Source organism: Pinus tabuliformis, chromosome 1_1 (genome assembly GCF_031772625.1).
Source record: "Pinus tabuliformis cultivar Carrire ecotype Pingquan chromosome 1_1, CPIR1, whole genome shotgun sequence".
In the NCBI taxonomy this organism is placed as follows: Eukaryota; Viridiplantae; Streptophyta; class Pinopsida; order Pinales; family Pinaceae; genus Pinus; species Pinus tabuliformis.
Genome location: NC_142297.1, coordinates 977,051,482 through 977,071,411, shown reverse-complemented (window position 1 = coordinate 977,071,411; position 19,930 = coordinate 977,051,482). Strand labels below are relative to the sequence as shown.

The 19,930-nt window shown below is 36.5% G+C and overlaps 1 protein-coding gene across 2 annotated transcripts in view; it reads right to left on the bottom strand.

Annotated features, from left to right (window-relative positions):
• LOC149217785 (uncharacterized) overlaps positions 1-19,930 on the bottom strand; it is a 216,944-nt gene that overhangs the window by 38,375 nt on the left and 158,639 nt on the right. The window contains exons 6-9 of one of the 2 annotated variants that reach the window (XM_089391420.1): positions 10,369-10,431; positions 10,157-10,239; positions 9,996-10,061; positions 9,605-9,907 (exon numbers count right to left, since the gene is read on the bottom strand). In XM_089391420.1, coding sequence (XP_089247546.1) covers positions 9,865-9,907; positions 9,996-10,061; positions 10,157-10,239; positions 10,369-10,431 — 255 coding nt within the window. In that variant the 3' untranslated portion in view covers positions 9,605-9,864. Of the gene's footprint in view, positions 1-9,604; positions 9,908-9,995; positions 10,062-10,156; positions 10,240-10,368; positions 10,432-19,930 lie in introns of those variants that run through there. The other variant, XM_089391421.1, reaches the window with a different exon arrangement.

Here is a 19,930-nt window from a genome sequence, read left to right as displayed (position 1 = left end):
TATTATGTTGGGCCCCTTTGGGTGAGCGCACATTGAAAAATTAGGGCAGAAACGGCATCGAAGTATTCGAGTGTATTTTCTGTTGATTCGTTTTATCCCACCTATCAATGGATAACCATTGGTTGCAACACCTGCGTACAAAGAAAAGCTCCATGAAGGATCCAGAAGTAACCTTCTCTCTGCCTAAATGAATTCCGATGCAGTTCGATGCGCACCATTTGGATGTATGGATGGAAGTTAGATGCCTGTTGATCAATTTGATGGATACGCACTTCGATTTCTTTGCTCTCGGATTCATCCACTAAAAAGAAGCACGTTCTGGTGTCCAAGTCCCACAACCTAGTGATCATGGTGCTTTTCCTACTGGTTTGAACGTTCAAGAAAAGGGAAAGCCCGCTATCCCCAATCATGATTCCTAGACGGCTAACAAAGCACATTAAGTGGCCAATAAGTGCGTTGTTCATCAAACCTATCAAACCCAAGTGACCATCAGGAAAGCCGATTTGATTTCCATGGCAAAGTGCCTTGTCAAAGTGTTTTAGACAATGATTTCATTTTGGAAGCAATTATTTTATTTAGAGAGTGATGATTCCAAGAAGGTATATTGTTTTTTATTTGGGGTATAGCTGAAGACAGAAGATGCAGCCAAAGCAGGATAAAGAAGATGAGGCAACAGAGAAGAAGCACAGGAAAAAGCAGATAAAGACATAAAGCAAAAGCAGAAATAAGGAAGCAAAGCAATGTAAGAATAAAGTACCATGTGACGAGTGAGATGCAGATGCGATAAATCCATGGAGTTGACATCTCTAAGGTCCTTAAATAGTGCATTTTAATGATAGCCTTGGTCGTATGTTTGTATAAGAGCTAGATTTTCCTAAGTTGAAATTTTAAAATAGTATGTAATTTAGTCAATGCATTGATGAGGCAAGTATATCTCCATTGAAAAAGTTTATGGTGCTCTAAAAGCCACTTTGTAATTGATGGTTCATGGTCAGCTAAAATCACTCATGCAATGTAGATTTGTGCTATGTTACCAGAAACGAGAAACGGGAAACGGAACGGGAAACGAGAACAGTACGAGAAACGAGGTTTGGAGGTTTCGCATATAAGAAACGAGGAGAGAGAAAAACACCATATTAAAGGTGAACAATATAAACAAAGCATTAATCATAAACCTGTAATGTTTCTACTCATGAAATTGTAAAAAAACAATTGTAAATACTAATTTAGTTTTAAGAAGAAAGTGATAATTTTGTAGATCAAAAAATTTAGCCATCATTAATTCCAAGAAAATAGAAAACATTGATAAGAATAAGAGATTTGAAATATAAATAATTAAATTTGTTCTTTTGAATATATATGTATCTCTAAAGTCACTTCCAACAATTCATATCAAAATGCAAGTAAACCTAATAATCTAGATTTTGAAGCTCATTTTCTGGAATAGTTGTTGAGCTTGAGCCAATTCCAAAAGAATTATTTTGGTCAATAGACTTCATGGTATCATCAAGCATGTCTTCAGCATTGTCTTGTAGCACCTCAAGTGGAAACTCATCATTTTCGTCATCTTGTGAACCACCATAATTCCACATTCTCGTGGGTCCAGTTTTGTATTCTAGTTGTTGTCGAGATAACAAACGTAGATTTGAGTGTACAAACACCAAATCTTGTGCCATTTTTGTGCCTAGGCGATTCCTCTTCGTTGAATGGATGAAAGCATATTCACTCCAATTTCTTTCACATGCAGAGGAACTAGTCACCTGTATAATAAAATTAAAATTATGTTAGTCATAGTCAATCAATAAATCTTATAAGATAAATAATCCAAAATGAGCTTTAGAATTAATTGTTTAAACAATAAATCAATACATTAAAGGTATTTGTTATTAAGAATACCTGTGAAAGAAAACGGATAGCCAAACGATGAAGCATGGGGGTCCCTGTACCATATTGTATCCAGAAGTCGATGGGTCCAAGTTGTTGTCTGTTATATGCACAATCTTCATTTGCAAAGTGGTCTTTTGATCTCAAATACTTTCCTAGCTCAAACCGTAAAGCAGTGCGATCTTGACGATCGTAACACCTACTTATAAAAGTGTTCCAGTTTTGCATAACCTCTACATCTGACGATGGTTTCTTATGAAACCATTTAGGATTGAGTAGAAATGCAATTGAATGAAGAGGGCTATGAATCATTTTCCACCTTGTCAGACTAAGTTCCCACACTTCATTTCTGGTGTCTTTGTCAATCCTAGAATTTTCATCTTCCATTATGTCATGAATCTTCTCTCTCATTTGATCCATGCTCTCAAAGACATCCCCTAAGCATGGTTGATCACTATCAAATATGCGAAGGGTGGAAACAATAGGTGTAATAAGGGTAACAATATCCTCCACTCTCCTCCAAAAATTCTCTAAAGAAAGACCAATAATGATGTCCTCAACTTTTAGGCCATCCCTAGTATGAGAACCCTTCCACCTTTGCCAATCCATTGATACCACCATCTCTCTCAAAGATTGATGCATTTTAATAAGGCGTTGAAGCATAATGAAAGCAGATGCAAATCTAGTCTCGGCACATCGAAGAAGCTGAAGTTTTGCATATTTCCTATAAATTGCTATGGATGTTGCATGATTAATAATAAAGTGTTGTAGCATCTTTGCTTCAGTTATAGTTTTATCAACCCATGCAATGTTATTAATATCTTTCAGGAGCAAATTCAAGCAATGCACAGAGCAAGGAGTCCAAAAAATTGTTGGATATTCATCCTCAATCAACCCACCAGCAAGGATATTGTTTGAGGCACTATCTGTAACAATTTGGACCACGTTTTCTCTACCAACCTCCTCTATTGCCTCTTTGAGGAGACCTGTTAGATATGGACCATCTTTTGTCTTTCCTGTAGTATCATAGGATTTTAAAAACAAAACTCCTTTTGGGCTCGAAACCAAAATATTGATAAAGGGACGATGGTTAACATCTGTCTAACCATCTGAGACAATGGAGACCCCAGATTCCTTCCAACTATCTCTAATGTCTTGAAGTCTAGCTTCAACCCGAGCCCTCTCTTCAGATAACACGGTTGTCCTCATCTTTTCATAACTAGGAGGCTTGTAACCTTTAGGAGCATTGCTAACTAGATCCCTTACCATTTCTTTCCAATAAGGAGACCTACAAACATTAAAAGATATGTCATTTGCAAAAAAAAATCGTCCAATGGATGCATCGAGATTTCCCCTTCCTTTTACATCCCATAAGTTTTGAAGGTGAGAAACAGAAACTTGATGTTGAGAATAAGAGTGTGGACCACCAATTGTCAATCCACTAGGATTTTTGTTAGCTTGAACTAAACCTTCAACAATATGTCTAAGCTTTTCAAGTTCATTAAATTGCTTAATTAGAGAAGCTTTTTCTGTTTTAGGTACACTGTCACATAAAGCTGATTGTTCTTTTTTCCCCATTCCAAGTAAATGCCATCGAACTCTTCCTACATTCCCCGTTTTTTGTTTTTTACAATAAGGGCACAACCAAACCTTTGAACCAGATGATCCACTTGATCCTCCACTATAAGATTGAGTGCATTTCACAGCTGCCCATAACCTTGCCTCAAAGGCTTTTTTTGCTTCTTGATATTCTTTGCTTTGGATTTTTTTGGATGCCTCTATGGAAGATTTATGTTGGGAAAGGGGCGGTCTACTTTGTGACATTAGTGAACTTTCTTCCATTGCAATGAGAAATGAGTGAAATAAAAAATAAATGATTCTCCTCTGCAACCAATTTTAATCTGCACAATTTATATTTGAAAATTAGTTACAGAAAATAAAATTAAAAAATTGACACCTAATTAGAAAAATATAATTAACTAAAAATTTGAAGAGAAAATCAAAGAAAATTTTGGAAAACTTAAACAAAATAAAATTATTTATCTTTTTTAAAATTTTCAAACATCTAAATCACCTTACTTCGAGCATTGGAGGGACTAGCTCGAGAGAAAAGGACTAGCTCCTGATCTCATTCATTTTACAAAATCCCATGATACATGGCTTCAGTGATATTTTAATAACTTATAACTACTTGTTCCATAACTCTCTCTCTCTCTCTAAATATATGTGTGTGTGGGGCTATGCACTAGCAATAATTAGGTATGTTGATTGGTAACATTGAGTTCTCCTATTGATTTTTCCTTTTTACTCAAATACGAGTTGGATATTATATTAAAATAATAGATATTATATAATTTCAAAGTAAAATTCCTAATAATAATTCTCATCACTTTATTTAATTATATTTATTTTAAGTTTTCCAAATTAAAAATCTATTTACAAAACTTCTAAATCTTCACAACATTTGTGAAAATTTTTCAAATATAAAATACCATTAAAAAAAAACGTAATTGGAAAAAATCTCTAACCTAGTGGAATTTTAAGCATAGCCAAAAAAGTGTTGGGGAAAAATGGTCAACAATAGCCCACAATCTTATAAATAAATTATTTGGTAATTGTGACTATTGATCTTTACTAACTATGATTGATTGAGCTGCTTAGAGTAAGCTTTCACGATTTTGGTCTTCGACTTAATGGATGCAATCTACAGTATTTTCATTAACTTCTCACTCAGTTATAAAGAATGAATCCGCCATAGTAAGGTTTGATAATTTTGGTTAATTTTCACTGCCTTACGATTAACGGATCACAATGCAATCCATATTTTGCTTTATATTTTATTTATTAATTATTTCTGTGCAGCAGCTGATCTATTTAAATGAGTACCACTTTTAAAATGGAATAAACCAAAAAATAGCTTTTATAAGTTACGCTCTTTAAAACCAATGAAAGGGGTTAAAATTCTACAATAACTTCTGATGGTAAAAATTACTAATGCGTTGAGCACTCAGATACATGACACTAAATTTATAAGTTATAACACGTGCCCCAAAGGAATGCAAATTCAGAAGGTATTATTTGTTCAAGAGTCTGATAGAAACTCACATATAGTGGTTTCGTTCAAAAGCCAGGGTTCTCAAATAGAATTTTTTAGAGAACTACAAATCGACACAGACTGCAAAGGACTTAAGATCCTTTCTATCTAGGAAGATCTTGTAATTTTGTGTATCTATAGTAAATATAGTAAAGATATTACTATATTGTAAATATAGTAATATTTTTCCCAAAAATTGTGAAAAGACATATTCAGTGACACTTCCAAACAACAATAACAAATTTTTTTACATCTAATATACAAGTAAAAATAAATATGAAACATCACACAAATCCCAATCTTAAAAAAAAAAACTATCATAGAAAATTTACTTCATAATCAAAATTCCCCGTCAAATTTATATCAGGTATGGAGAAGTTCACTTGCAATCCTGTTCCGACTTAGATTTCTACGATTTTATTTCTATTTGTTTTCTGTCTCCCGGATAGCTTCTCCATTTTCCTATGTAAAGTCAGATTCGTTGACAATTTCCCATCAACTCCATACCTATTTACATCCTCAGCATTTCGGATTATCTCTGTACATGCTGGAATCTTTGAAGCTTATCTTGTAATTTCCTAAACAAACGTTCGTCTTTAGCCTCCTTGACGAATTATAAAGAAAAATTCGTGTTATTTGCATGCTTTTATGTGTGAAAGTTTGAAACTATGTTTGATCTCCAAGTTGAAGGGTTCATTGAAATAATTCATTCTTGTTAAAAATGAATTACATTTCGCAGATTCTCCTGCCAAAAGAGCAACCTTAATACCTTCCATTCTTCTTCAACTGTAATATAATGCTCTTCCAGAGGATCTGTCTCTTATATTTCACTTAAATTGGAAAAAATTAAAGCAGTTTTTTTTTTTCAATGTATTGAACCTTCAAGCATTTTATCTAATTTATATAAATAAATTCGATTCTATAGAAATTTATGTGATTTTTCGGATCTTTTTGCATTTCGGTTTACAGAAAACCAATTGAGGAATGTTAACGATTAAATTTTCCAAGAAATTTCTCTGTATCAAGTTTCATTTTAACAGATGTTCTTTTGCATTTTAATTGTGAAGCAGCAGATTGACAAAATGAATGATCTTTTCTCGAGATCCTTCAAAAACTATGCGAATCTTAAGGAGGATTCCAGAAAGGATTTAGAGGCGGGGTATGATGTGGAAATGGTAGGCATTAACGAAGAAAAAAACCTAGGACAATTCTTTGAGGAAGTTGAGGATGTGAAAAATGATATGGAATCGGTGGAAGGACTGTCAAGGAAGCTGCAAGCTTCACATGAAGAAAGCAAAACCATCCACAACGCGAAAACCATAAAGAATTTGAGAGACACGATGGATAAAGATGTGGAAGCAGTATTAAAAAAATCTAAGTTGATTAAAGGGAAGCTTGAAGCTCTTGATAAGGCCAATATTGCAAGCAGGAGACTACCAGGCTCAGACCTAATGCTCTTGGAGTTTTCTTTCGTTTGTTCCCTGTTTCCCGGATATTGCCAAGCTCGGTACAGTGAATGCCCTGTTCTGTCTATTTCCGTTTCGATTTTTTAGCTAGATCTCACTTTTAGTTTCAAAACTACCTACACTGCAGGTTGGAAACAAGGATCATGAATGAAAATTAAGGTACTTATCAAAACCTCTCTGGAATGGGCATCACCATGCAAAGTTCAAACGGCTGGTTGAAATCCAACCTGTTAATGGATAACAGTTCCAATGCTTATCCATTGTTCCGCCCCTTTCTAAGCAGTATAAGCAAATATGCCATAATTTTATCGCACTCTCAAGTTGAATTAAATAAACCGAGATACAGAGCATGACCCGGCGTATATTTAAGATCACTGATATTGCAAATAGTTTTAACATCACGCATGACATCTCATTAAAATAAACCAGAGATTGAAGTTCTTAGGCAGTACCTTTTGACAATAGAACTGACAATGCTGTTGAAGATAACTCAACGGGGGCTGAAGCTGCTTGGCTTTGATCTGTGCCTTGCTTTTGCCTGGCTTGCAATGATGGGTTCGCTTTGGTCTTCTGCTTAAATCCTTGACAACTGGTGTTTTTCTTTGACAGCGCTCTCACAATCTGTTCTCTCAAAAATACAGCAGTTTTTTCTTCAGTTGTCGCTCACAATACGCTGGAGTGCTTAGGCTTAATTTCCAGAAAACTAATAGTCCACTGCAGCAGACTAACAGTGAACTGCGAATTAAACTGGATTCAACCCTCTGTATCCAAAAAACTAACAATCAATTGCTAATTAAACTCCATTTAACCGACGGTTTGAAAAAATTACATTTAACCCGAGTTCGAAAAAATAAATTTAACTGCAAGTCTATCTGGAAACGGTGAGAAGAAACGGTTTCGTTTCGCGGGAAACTGTTTCTTGCCCGTGGAAACGAAAACGGCCGTTGCAGACGGCGTTTCTAGCTGGGTTGCGTTTCGGTGAAGGTTTCGGCCAGAAACAGCGGATAACGTCCCGTTTCTGGTAACTAGGGATTTGTGGTAAACCAAAAACCACTTGTCATCAAAGAGAACTCTGCTAAAGGAGGACATCAAGAGGTAGTGCATCAGGAGAAGCTCCACAGTGAGCAGAACTACCCATTTGAATCACTCCACACTTGGTAGAAACACCAATCTTAGTGTAAAAGAAGTCAGGAAGATTGCAAGTCATGAAAAATGGAGTTGCGTTGAGGATGTGATGGAGAAAAGAAAATTGTGAAATAGAAGTTTGTGATATGCTAGTTAAAGCCAAAAGGAACTCATGGGCCGATATGCTAGTTAAAGCCAAAAGGAACTCATGGGCAGGGGCCCATGAAATTTTTGTTCCTTGGTAGTCTGATGCAAGAGCATCGAGACCACATTTACAGGTAACCCCAAAATGCAAGATGAAAACGATGATGATGTAGCGGGATTAAAAGGTACAAATATGAAAACCTATGATAGAAGAATGGTTGATGAACCATGCAACAGAAAAGGTTTCCTAGAGAACAGGGAAATACAGCAACCAACAGCCCATGTATTCTGGTGGATAGTTACTTTTTTATATGGATTTCAACAATGTTTATGTTTTGAAAGTACAAGATGAAAAATGAAGAAGATCAAGAACGAAGACAGAAGATCAAAGATTGTAGAAGATGAAGATGAGACCAAGATGATGAATGCATATCGAGACACAAAATTATTAAAAGTCACTATGGAGGAATAACTCTTACTTGTGATTATAAATAACATCTAAATAATATCGTGATTTGTAATGATGTAGATTAATTGTAGAAGCCTATGTGAGAATGAAAAATGAGGAGAACTGAGAGATGTTAAGGGTGGAGATTTAGTTGAGAGATTCATGAAAATATTGTGAAAATAGTTATGGACATGGTTCAACGAAACTTCCAATTATGATATATTCAACGAAACATCCAATTATGATATATTTGTTATGGTCATCTATTCTTATACAAAGTGACCATTTTTACAATGCAAGGACACAAGCGATTTGTTGATTAGTATAATAACCCCTGGGTGGAGATTTTATTTTCTGGTTTCTCTTGTTTTGCTTAATGTAGTTTGCATAATGAAGTGTTCATATGTGTTTTGTTTGCCGCCACGGTTCTCATTTCATCACTTTAGCCAAGCACGGTGGCTAGGAGATATAACTTTGATCCATTAGAAGTATGGATAACACGACAGCTAGGAAATAAGACATTAGCCATAGCCTCTTCCCAATTGATGCTTAGCAATTTCCCATGAGGGTGTCTAGTTGTTCCCATTGAGATGATCAGCCAATAATTTGGAGTCTCCTTCGAAGATGTTTTTTTCATTCCCTGATTTAGTGATTCTCTGATATCGTGAATGATGGCTGAACCTAACATGATGACTATGACTTTAGCCAAAGTCACTTCCCAATTGATGCAAAGCCAGGAGATATCAGGAGATGCCTTGATTTAGTGATATCTTGATAGTGCGAATGATAGCTAAACGTTCAACCTGGTTGTTTGTTTTGGGTATGAGGAATTCATAATAGATTCCAATTATATGCTGTCCATGGTTTCTGAATGCCCCACCAGCCCTGGTGCCTTGGAAGGCACCAAAGTTGAATCTGATCCATCTTTTGGGGAAGAGACCTGGAAGATGGCAGTCGACGATCTTGCTTGATTTCCATCTTTTTAATGGTAAATCAAAATGAATCTTGAACCAAATTTAATTGCAACATATTATAATTTAAATTAATGATAATTGGAAGAAGCAATATATCTGAACCTAAAATGCTAGTAATATTTACATGACATGGACTATGACACTATTAGCAACATAGTAGATTTGATGTGCAGTTTCTTGACCTTCAACCTTTTCATATTGTGGTATCGATATTTCACCAATGATATAATAGTAATGGAGATAATATTCAATTTAAACATTGCTATTTCTTTGGAATAGATTGCATTCATGTTTACTGCAACAAACCAATGGTTGGAAAACAGTTTCATAATTTCATTTCCTTTGTTGAAGTATGTTAGAAATGGGAACAGAGACTTTTGACATGCAGAGACAAGAATTTTAAGAGAGCATTTAATTCTTAATTTTCAAGATCACTTAATTCAAAATTCCTTCTCCTCTCTAGATAGTAGATTAGCAATCACTTATATTACGATTTTTTGGTGCTTCTGTTACAAACTATCGAATAAGGAAAAAGAATACAAAAACTGAGGTATATGGTCTGTCCAAGCCAAGCGAAACGATGATCAATCTGAAACTAATTCTCATCTTCACGTTGATCATTGGCTAAAGTAAAGAAATGACACTATGGTCAAATGTCAAATTCCAATGATTTTGAAGTTCATGGTGATAATTTAAAATAATTAATCCATTAAATGACCAAGAAGAACACTAGATAATATTACCGGGGTGCCACTTGATGCTGCATCCAACACTTGAGAATCCAACGTAACAGATGTGTCAATATGAACAGAAATGCAATTTTAATTAAAAAAAAATATATCGAATTCAATGATACATACCTTGGCTTTTGTGGAAAACTTATTGGTTTTCCATTCAACACAGAGTCTAAAGCCAACCTCAAGTCACTGGAAACACAAGACAAACGTTGCAGTCAAATTTAAGTTACATCTAAACAACTCAGTTCTGGCTAAGGATAAAAATTCAGAGTTTGATAGCATACCGTCCTGTAATGGGTTTATTATTATTAGGTCGTGAATCATCAAACTGCCCATGATAAGCAAGCTCAAATGGATCATGTCCATCCTATAAAACACCACACCGGAGGACAACGACATTATAGTGTTACTGGATAAAAGTTCCACTACAGTCTTACAAGCTCTAAGTACAAACATTAAGTTTAAGATTTGTGTACATGATCTGAAATTTCGATACCTTTTTGAAAAGGAAAAATTCTGGCGTGCACACAGCTCCAAAAGCCCGTGCAATTTCTTGTGACTGTCAACAAAACTATCGATCAGAGCTCAGCTGTCATGGTGATCAGTATTTAATAATATTCTAGTGTCCCTAGAACAATATCACCTGTTACAATTTCCTCAAGATCGCAAAATTATATATTATGGTGGACTATTTCAGTATATTTAAAAGATATCATATATCAAGTGTTCAGCATAATTCGCACATCACTTTGACTCTTCCAATGACTCGAGTGTCATGGAAACACTGGGCCAAATAAAATAAAGACTCAACCTAGAATTCAATAACCTTTACCAACGCATGGACTAGAGAGCTTTAACTAACAATCAGAGTACCTAGAATGCAACCTTTTCAGGGACATAGTGCATGTGCTACCCCATATAACACATTCCTGATCTTTCCTTTCGTTTCTCTTTAACAACATATAAATGTTATGTTTCATGCATGGTCTGGTTCATAATTTGGAACATAAGCCTCCTAAAAGAATGAAGGACTGGCATGAAAGTCCCTATCGTGTTTGTTCAGTCACAAAAACACAATCCTGTGACATTTTCCTTATTATTAATACTTTCTAGTTGATTTCAAATCAATTTTGGTATCTGTAATTTAATTTACATAAAAGTTGCAAATATCATTTTGGGGAATATATAGTCAAGGATCCCAAAAGAAACTCAGTAATATCAGAGAAAATACTGGCAAGAATAAAATTGTACTTGAAAAACTCAGAAAATATTGGACCAACCCGCAACATGAAAAACCTGGAAGAAAGAGATATTTGCAATGCTGAATGTCACATTATGAGGCACAATTTTAACACACGCAAAAGGGCTTTCAGGGCCTATATGTCAAAGATCAATTTTCTAGTATTAGGACTATAACTAAATAGCTTCATTTCGATTGTACAAGCTTATTTTAGTTTTTATATTATTTGTCACTTCCCTGTTTCGACAATTTGAAGGTGCCATTTCTGTAACAGGTACCCATTTCAGAATCCAAAACTGTTTCCAAGTTTCAGGTAAATTAACTCCATGGCTTTTAACCAAAAATCTTCAATGCCCAAAACTTACACATTTGGAATCAATAGAATAGTGTATGATCCATTATTTTCAAGTGTTATGAAATGATATATGTGCTAGCTCGGACAGAATTTGATTGTAGCATCTCTTTTGAAAGATAAAATTCAACAACCTGAATATATGGCATTATTCCAGAAGATTACAAGCAAGTTTGTGACTACAGCCGATGTGGCATAGAGGATGTAAGGCATGAATGATCAACCCTTCAGAAGTTCTGCACGACATCTTGTCAGGACTCAGAGCTGTTATTTTATTGGTTTGATAATATGTAATTTTACTAGACTATGAGAAAGTCCAAAGTTTATTGCTTTTTTTATTTCCACTAATTGCACTTTATGCATGCATTATCAAAAGCCTTAGTTATTGAACAGAGTGGTGGTCAAATGATATGGTAGCACTTCCTTTTGCAGGGATTCGTCAACTTGTTTACTTTATTTTCAAAGGTATAGAGAAGGAAGCTTTAACTATTTATCAGCTAGTTGTGGCCCTAGCAGTTGCATTTGCAAAAGCCATTGTTTGATTATGAAAACAAAGATCCTGACTCTGTTGGCTCTGCGAGTTATAAGAAGGGTTGTGGGTTTTATATATTTTATTTAGGCATTTAGAGGATCCTCTTATATTATTTATTTTATCAAGGCATTGCCCTATGGGGTCCTCTTATATTTCTATTATTCAATAACAGTAGATAGGGTAAAGTAGTTCAGCAAAAAATTGGGGAACCCAAGTTGTATTGGAACAAAGATAATGACCATCAAGTGGCATTTAAGCTGTTAACCACGGGGAATCTGTCCCTCGTGGGAGGTGTGTTGATGGCCATATTCTATTGCCTTGCTCGAGAGGTTTGGTAGGATGGTTGATCACCAAAATGCTGAGTAGGGGTATTTGCATGCTAGCTCCTTTTTCTAATCATGTTTGACAGGTGTTTCTAGGGACAAGGAGAATGGTCCATAATAGAAATAACAAAACTTAAGAAAATAATTTTCACCTAGGAACACAATGTCAAAAGACCATGAGTACATCTTCATGAATTTGAATCTCCAACTTGAACTACTAATGGAAACAAGGAAAATGCAATCCAAAGAGATAGGTCAACCACAAAAACATTTATTGCAAAACAAAAATACTAACTCGGGGCCAAGGCAAACTCAAACATCTCTCATGCCTACTCCCGAAGAATGCAAAGTCAACTGCCATCCAACAAACTATTGGCAATTTATTGCAAATAATCCACTATCAGGCCTGGAAGTAGGGGCAATGGTTTTCAAGGTCTTCCCATGCGATGGGAGTTCAAGGCTCTTTAAAGCAAGCCATGCACAGTTTGGCACAGTGATGGCAACGTTAATAGGAATTGGCTCAACAAAAGAAACTCCACTGTTTCAAGCAACTAACCCTTAAGTTTCATGGGCTTCATAATGAATAACCTCTCGAGTCTGCACTAGAGAGCCTCGAGTCTGAGGGATCCCCTCACTTATAAGCATAAAAGAAATTGAGGTTTAAATGGTCAGTGTCTCCCATTCAAGCACTGAGGCCCTCTTTGATGATGACTTTTCTTTGATGGCAAGGGGATCCCTTCTTACTACTACTAAACCTCCCACCATAGTATGGGGAATTTGATAAGGATTTTCATCTAATGGTGTCATCAAACTTGTTGTTGAATGCTTAGAGAAGAAATTTGCCATCCTCCATTTTTTTTCATGGATGTTCCTTGAGTAAGCTCCCTATAAAGGCACAATCTAACTACTAGATGTTTTTTCCTTTTTTGTCGAAATATGGCAATACAATTTTGGGCGAGATTGTGATTTATTGTTGTTTAAAATGTGTTTTTGAATGCATAAGAATTCAACACCCTAAAAAATCCCTAGGGCACTTGGATAATTGGATTCTGCAAATTACACAACTCAAATTACTATTTTAAGAAATCCCTACTGGATTTTGGGAAAAATTGACTGGAAAAAATGCCTAGAAAATGGAAAAAATGTCTAATAGTTAGACTTTGCTCTCTATAAGTGGTGTAATAAATAATAGTGTCCTTGAGGTTGGAATGTAGAGTCCTTTTGGGTACTGGGCAAGCGATTCCTTTGTACCATGTTGGACTAATAGGAAGCAACTTGAGCAATGTTTTTGAATGGTATATGGATGTTCACTAGTTCCTTAGCTTATGTATATCCTTGGTATAGAACTTTTAGCACGAAGTATGCATCTCAACATAAATATTCCTTGTGGATGTAGTTTCCTCACATTATTGAGCATTTCCAGGCACACATAGAGTGGATTGTCCCTTTGGTCAATTGATTGTAGGCAATAAGTAGGGTACCCATAATCTTTGACCTCATGCTTGTGTATGTGTTGCGGTGGACCTCTCAAGACAACTTTTGTATGAGATCTTGGTACAACTCATATTCAAAAGGCCTTGTATCTCATCCTACCAAACTATCATTTTCCTTGTTCCTTACCTACACATTTTGTCAAAGATTGTCTTTTAAACAAACCAAAAGCTTCTAGTGCTTCTACTCCTCATAACCCTAATATTGATACTCACAATGTCCCTAATCCTTCCAAAAGGAGATTTGACGACTCTTAGTGATGGCAAGTTCAACAAACACAAAGGTCACAAAAATGGGGGACTACTTAGAGTGCAATTTAAGGGCTTCCAGGAGAAAAAATGTGTCTTGACCAAGGGGCACCAAGGTAGTGGGTTTGATCAACTCTCCCCATGAGAGAAAAGCATTCATGTTCAAGAAGATTCCACTCAAAATATTCTATGTGGTTTCTTAGTTAGTTTCAGTATATAGGATATTATTACAAGTATTGATGAAGTTCCTTGTTCGAAGTCTCTTGTTGATTCTTCTATGGCATACCCTAGCTCTCCTTCTTCTAGTGTTTTGCCTCATTCCTTTTTTGAGTGCTTTTCTTAATGGGTAGCCCACCACCAAGGATGTACTTGCTCATTATTGTTTTGTAGTACTTGAGCAAGAACATACTTGAGTTTCTCATAAAACTAAATTCTCAACTTAGAATGTTAAGGGAGTGGCAAGGGATGATAGATAGGCCATTGTCGCATGTACTGTGACTAATCTTTGCTAGGATGTGATCCTCTTTCGAGTAATCAAAGTTACTAGGTTTAAGTTGTGTTTCCACATGATTCATGAGTAATGGCTTTGTAAGTATGTTGCTACAAACCATGAGGAGCGTAAAGGAGGGGCTATTTCTATTGTTGCTTCAAGTTTGGTATTCTACATATTCTTTACAAAGGATTGGACCCAATGTCTTGTCGCTAGATCACAATGCTATTATCAAGAAAGGTGTGGGGTTTCTATTTATTTTATGCACCAACTGATCCCATTGGTTACACACTTGTGACATTGGTTGACATAGTCTCTCCCACTGATCGAGGGAGATTTTACTATGGTTGAGTGCAATGGTGACCATATTGTAGGACATGACACAGGTATCCATGGTGATGAGTGAAAAACATAGATTGATTTTAAAGATTGTTGGGTGTCTTAGATATTGTTTGGGGTTAGAAGTATGTCTTATCAACTTATTTTAACCACATTGAGTCAGTTGTAGAAGCCTTTGACTTGTTGACCTTGATGTATAGCCTGTACCCTTGATTTTGACCTTTTTACAGCCTGGACGTTGATTGAAAATGTACATCTTGCGTAGTAACTCTAATTCTCGGTGTATAACCAGAGTCATCAACGCAGATTAGCCCCTTCAAACCTGCAGCCAACCTGTGCTTGTTGGAAACTAGGTTAATACTAAGGCAAGGGGTGAATTGGTATTAAGGCAAATTTATACAGTTATTACTAGATTTAAACATTTAGCCATTCAACAGTATATCATGAAGACATCTCATAAGATACACAGTCATACCATACACATCATACACATTTGTGCATGGAAATTTTAACGCGGAAACCCTTTCAACAAAAAAACCACAAAAGCTTGTTTGTATTATGATGTGAATCAAAAGGACCAACTTTGATTACATCAAGCTTCATGAGCACCCACTCACAGAAAGCACTAACTCCCTATTTTGTTTTATTGGCACCCACCAACAATAAGCACTAACTCCCTCTCTTATAGACACCTAATCAACTTACAGGAAGCACCAAGTTCTTGTTTTTGCAAGCATCCACTTGCAAGAGGCACCAACCCCAAGTTGTTTCTCAAGCACCCACTTGAAGGAAGCGCCGACTCCTTAATGTTTAGGCACCAACTTGTTGAACCTTCAAACCACTATTTCATACATTTTCAAACTTTGTCTACAAGTGCTCTGTTCTTATTAAAACGCAACCTAATGGTTCACTTTTCAACTCTGCATCCTCCATTTCTGCCTCTACTCTGCAGCTCTATTCATATTAAGATCTTATCACAACTTTTTAGATCAGCTCCATCAACTTAGTCTTTCATAGTCTCAACACTTTCAGCATTCAGCCTTCACAACTCTTGGCCTTCTTAATAATCTTTAGACATGCTTAGCCTCTCTTAGTCTCGACTCTTGGCCTTCTCAGACGCTTGGCTTTCTCCAACACATAGCCTTTTAAGCTCTCTACCTTCTCAGACGCTTGGCCTTCCCAGTCACTTGGCCTTCTCAACTCTCAACACTCTCTCAACTCAACAACTCTCAGTGTTCTTCATACATTCTACAATTATGCTTGGCTTCCACAACATCCCAACCCCTAAACTCACCACAGTAGCCTTCTACCTTTTTCTCTAACTAAGACACTTTTTCTAACACAATACAGTAGCTTCAGCTACGATCCATATCCACACTACTTGAGGATGGGCTTCATTAACTCACACCTCGCTCAAAGATGTACTTCATTAATTCTTCAACTCGAGGAGGTACTTCACATTGTCTCACTACAGTTCCTTCTTTAATTTCTCGATGTTGTATTTTTGGCACTATGTTCAAGTCTTAGAGTGTCAATTCACTTATTTAATTTCTACCAACCATGCCTTACCTTACAACTTCTCCTCCTAAGTTACACTCGAGCTAGCACACAATCTCCATCTTTCACTGCATTCTCAATGGTTGGTTATCTGTCACACACCATCAATAATCGGATTCCTATTCAACGCAATCGCATTGTCCACCTATGCAACAAATCCTTTAGTTTTCCATCACTGACTCAGACGACAAATTTTAAGTGTTTATGCCCATAAAGCTTTAGCGCTTTTTCCCTTACACTGAGAGATGACCCATTCTTTAAGTTCAGAGTGCTTCTACCTATATTTGATATCTGAAGGTTTTCATTTGAGCACTTGTACAAATAACTCAGATGCCCAAATGTTTGAATGGCATTCAAGCCAAGTTTGGGCCCATCACAATCTAGTGTTCAAGAATGTTTGACCTATGCACTCTTGTTGCGAGTCCTAGACCCCAGATGCCCCAGATATGTCAAACCAGCTCGTGTTTCGAGCCCACTGCCCCGATTTCACCAAATTTTTGAAAATTCATTAACACGAGAAATCATTCACAAACACGACCCCCTAGCGATAATCCCAACACTGTGCCACATCATCAATTGACATCACTCTTAGGTCATAATGAAGTCATCATGCTACGTGGCAGTCTTTGGCTGGTGCCACGTGTCATGTGAATTTGGCCCACTTGGCCACCTGAAAATTCCAAATTTTCCTGTCATGTGTCCCCTGTACAAAATGTGCCATGTCATCATGATGATGTCATTATTATGTCATCATGCCATATTGCAGCGTCTGAGTGGTGCCACATCATCAAATTAGTCCAGTCAGTGCCACCTATACACCACCTCACTAGTCTAGTCATCCGTCCACGTCATCAACTTGTATGGAAGGGGGGAATCCGTATTAGAGTGTTTTTCACGTTTTTTTTCTTTGTAAAATATTTAGGGTCAGATGCCCAAAATACATTGAAACATTAAAAAACTTGGGATTTACATGTTTTCGACCTAATTCAAAACATTCTGGAGCTCTTCAAGTCCATATTAGTCCCACGCCAGTCCAGGGGTCCACGAAATTTGCCTTGCACACTTTCCATATCTACCCGAACTGGGTCCCACGTCGATCCGAGGGTCTAGATGACTTTCAACCCAAAACTGCTCGGTTATGCCTTAACTTCAAAACGTCTTTTCTCCTTGATCCTCTAAGTGCCATATATCGTTGGAATGGTATCTTAGAGGGCTATCCAAAAATGAACTTTGCAAGAGTCTTTGCATTGATCCACTACAACCAAAATGCATTCAAAGATAGGCCATCCTTTGCAACCAAGATGCCTTTAAAGATAGTCCATTAGATCAGTAATCCATAGCCACTACAAGACTACAAACTTTTGCAAACATCAAACGCACATCAGTGACTACTACATAAATGACAACCAATTATCACTTTCCAACAAGTTCCCCTTTAGCTTGATACTCCTTGACATAAATGAATCCTCCTTTGACATTAATGACAACACTTTGCCCAACAATCTCCCCCTTTGGCATTGATGGAAATACTAAACATTACACGTCATTGATGGCAATACTACTTGGCAATACTCCTCCTGGTATGTTATTTAACATTTGCTCATTTTCCAATTTCTACTCATTCTCCCCCTTATTCTCCAATATTTGCTAATTCTCCCCTTTGACATCAATCGCAAAGGGTTTGGTCTAACCATTCTCTGCCTGAGGAAATATAACAGGCTGTTGATGATTGCTCTTGCAAGTACATTGCTCCCTTTGAACACACACTGTCTCTCTTGACTCTTCACCCAGTTCTTAACTCTGTGGCTAATCACTCTCCATTTGCCAATACATCTTTGTACTAATATGAGAGCTAAAAATGTCATTGTTGTTGCTCATGTGACTGAGCACACTCCCTTGTGAATGTTATCAATTATGCTTCAACCATAATTTGTTGTTGCTTTTTACTCACTCTTCCGCTTTGCTTCTGAGAAATTACAGGCTAATCACCCTCCCCCTAAACATAACCATCTTCTCCATCTCTTCAAATGCACTATCCCCTCCTGAGAAATCAACTCTTGTGTAGCTCCCCCTGAGCTTATGCATTATCTTTCTTTCTAATCTCCTAACACCTAGCTTCCTTGCTTCTACTTGAGAGCTATTCCTACGGACCTATCTTTTCTTTTAAGCCTTTTAACATGCCACTCTTCTGCTACTGCTCGTCTTCAATGTTTATACTTTTCTTTATTAAACTTGAGATGTTGTTATGTACCCCCCCTGAGACTATGTTGGCTTCTTCTTGATTCTTTTGTCTTGCTTATTCTTCTAACTCCTGCAATCATATGCATTCTTGATGTCCTTGCATCTGCCGCCTCATTCTCTCTTTCTCCTGCAATGCACTGTGTATGTAACATGAGGTAATGGATTGCAACTGGATTTTGCTTCCTTTATTCATAATCTGAAGAAGAAACTGCCTTGAATCTCTTATTATGTCTTTACTTCTTTTCAGCACATATACATTATTTGGAGTTTTGATTCCTTTTGCTATTAATTTTCTTGAGTTTTCTTCTATAATTTTACATCCTCTTGATTGAATATGACTTCATGACCTCTATCAACCATTTGACTCACACTCTAGATGTTGTGCTTTAAGCCTTTAACAAGTAAGACATTGTCAACATTAGTATTTCTACTACCAAGGCTAACTTTACCTTTTCCTATCACTTTGGTTGACGTATCATCTCCACAAATAACGTTGCCATCCCTGATCTTCTTTAAAATGAGAACTCTGCTCTCATCTCCAGCCATATGATGAGAGCATCCACTGTTTATATACCACTGATCATTGTTTCTTGAGCACAAAGTACACGATTACATTTCACTTGTTGCTCTTCCTTTCTTTTCCATATCTTCATGTTTTTTGCTTGTTTGTTTCTCTTGAATTTCGTAGCTATGGTCGGTCTAGATAATTAATGTTTTAGCAATTCAAATATATGTAATAATAAATTTCAAATGTGTTCTTCATGTTGGCTTCAAAAGAGAAAATTTTGAATTTGTGAAATTTGAATTTTTTGGCTCCAAGAAAGTCAAGTCAACCCTCCAAGTTGTTGAAATATGTAACTAGGTTCGATCCTCATAATGACATATGTAATCATGATTTTAAGTATCTATTATAAAGAGAAAAATAAATTTATTATTGTCATTCTTGAGGCATGGGTTTCATGCTCAAGGGAAATTTATATATAGGTCAAGCACCAATTGAGAACTTCTACGACTTGTCTTTGAGTCAACAAGTCATAAGAGTCATTGTCATGTATAAAAGACCCTTTTGGGCATGTTACATATTGTAAAGAAAACATTACTTGAGTCAAATTAGAGTCAAAGACCCTCCAAGACCTTGTCATGGTGCCTCAAGCAAGTCGGCCTACATGAAAGATCAAGTTGGCCTCAAGGAAGCAATTCGTACCCCAAGAAAGCCTGTAAATAAGAAGGAATTCGACTTCATTT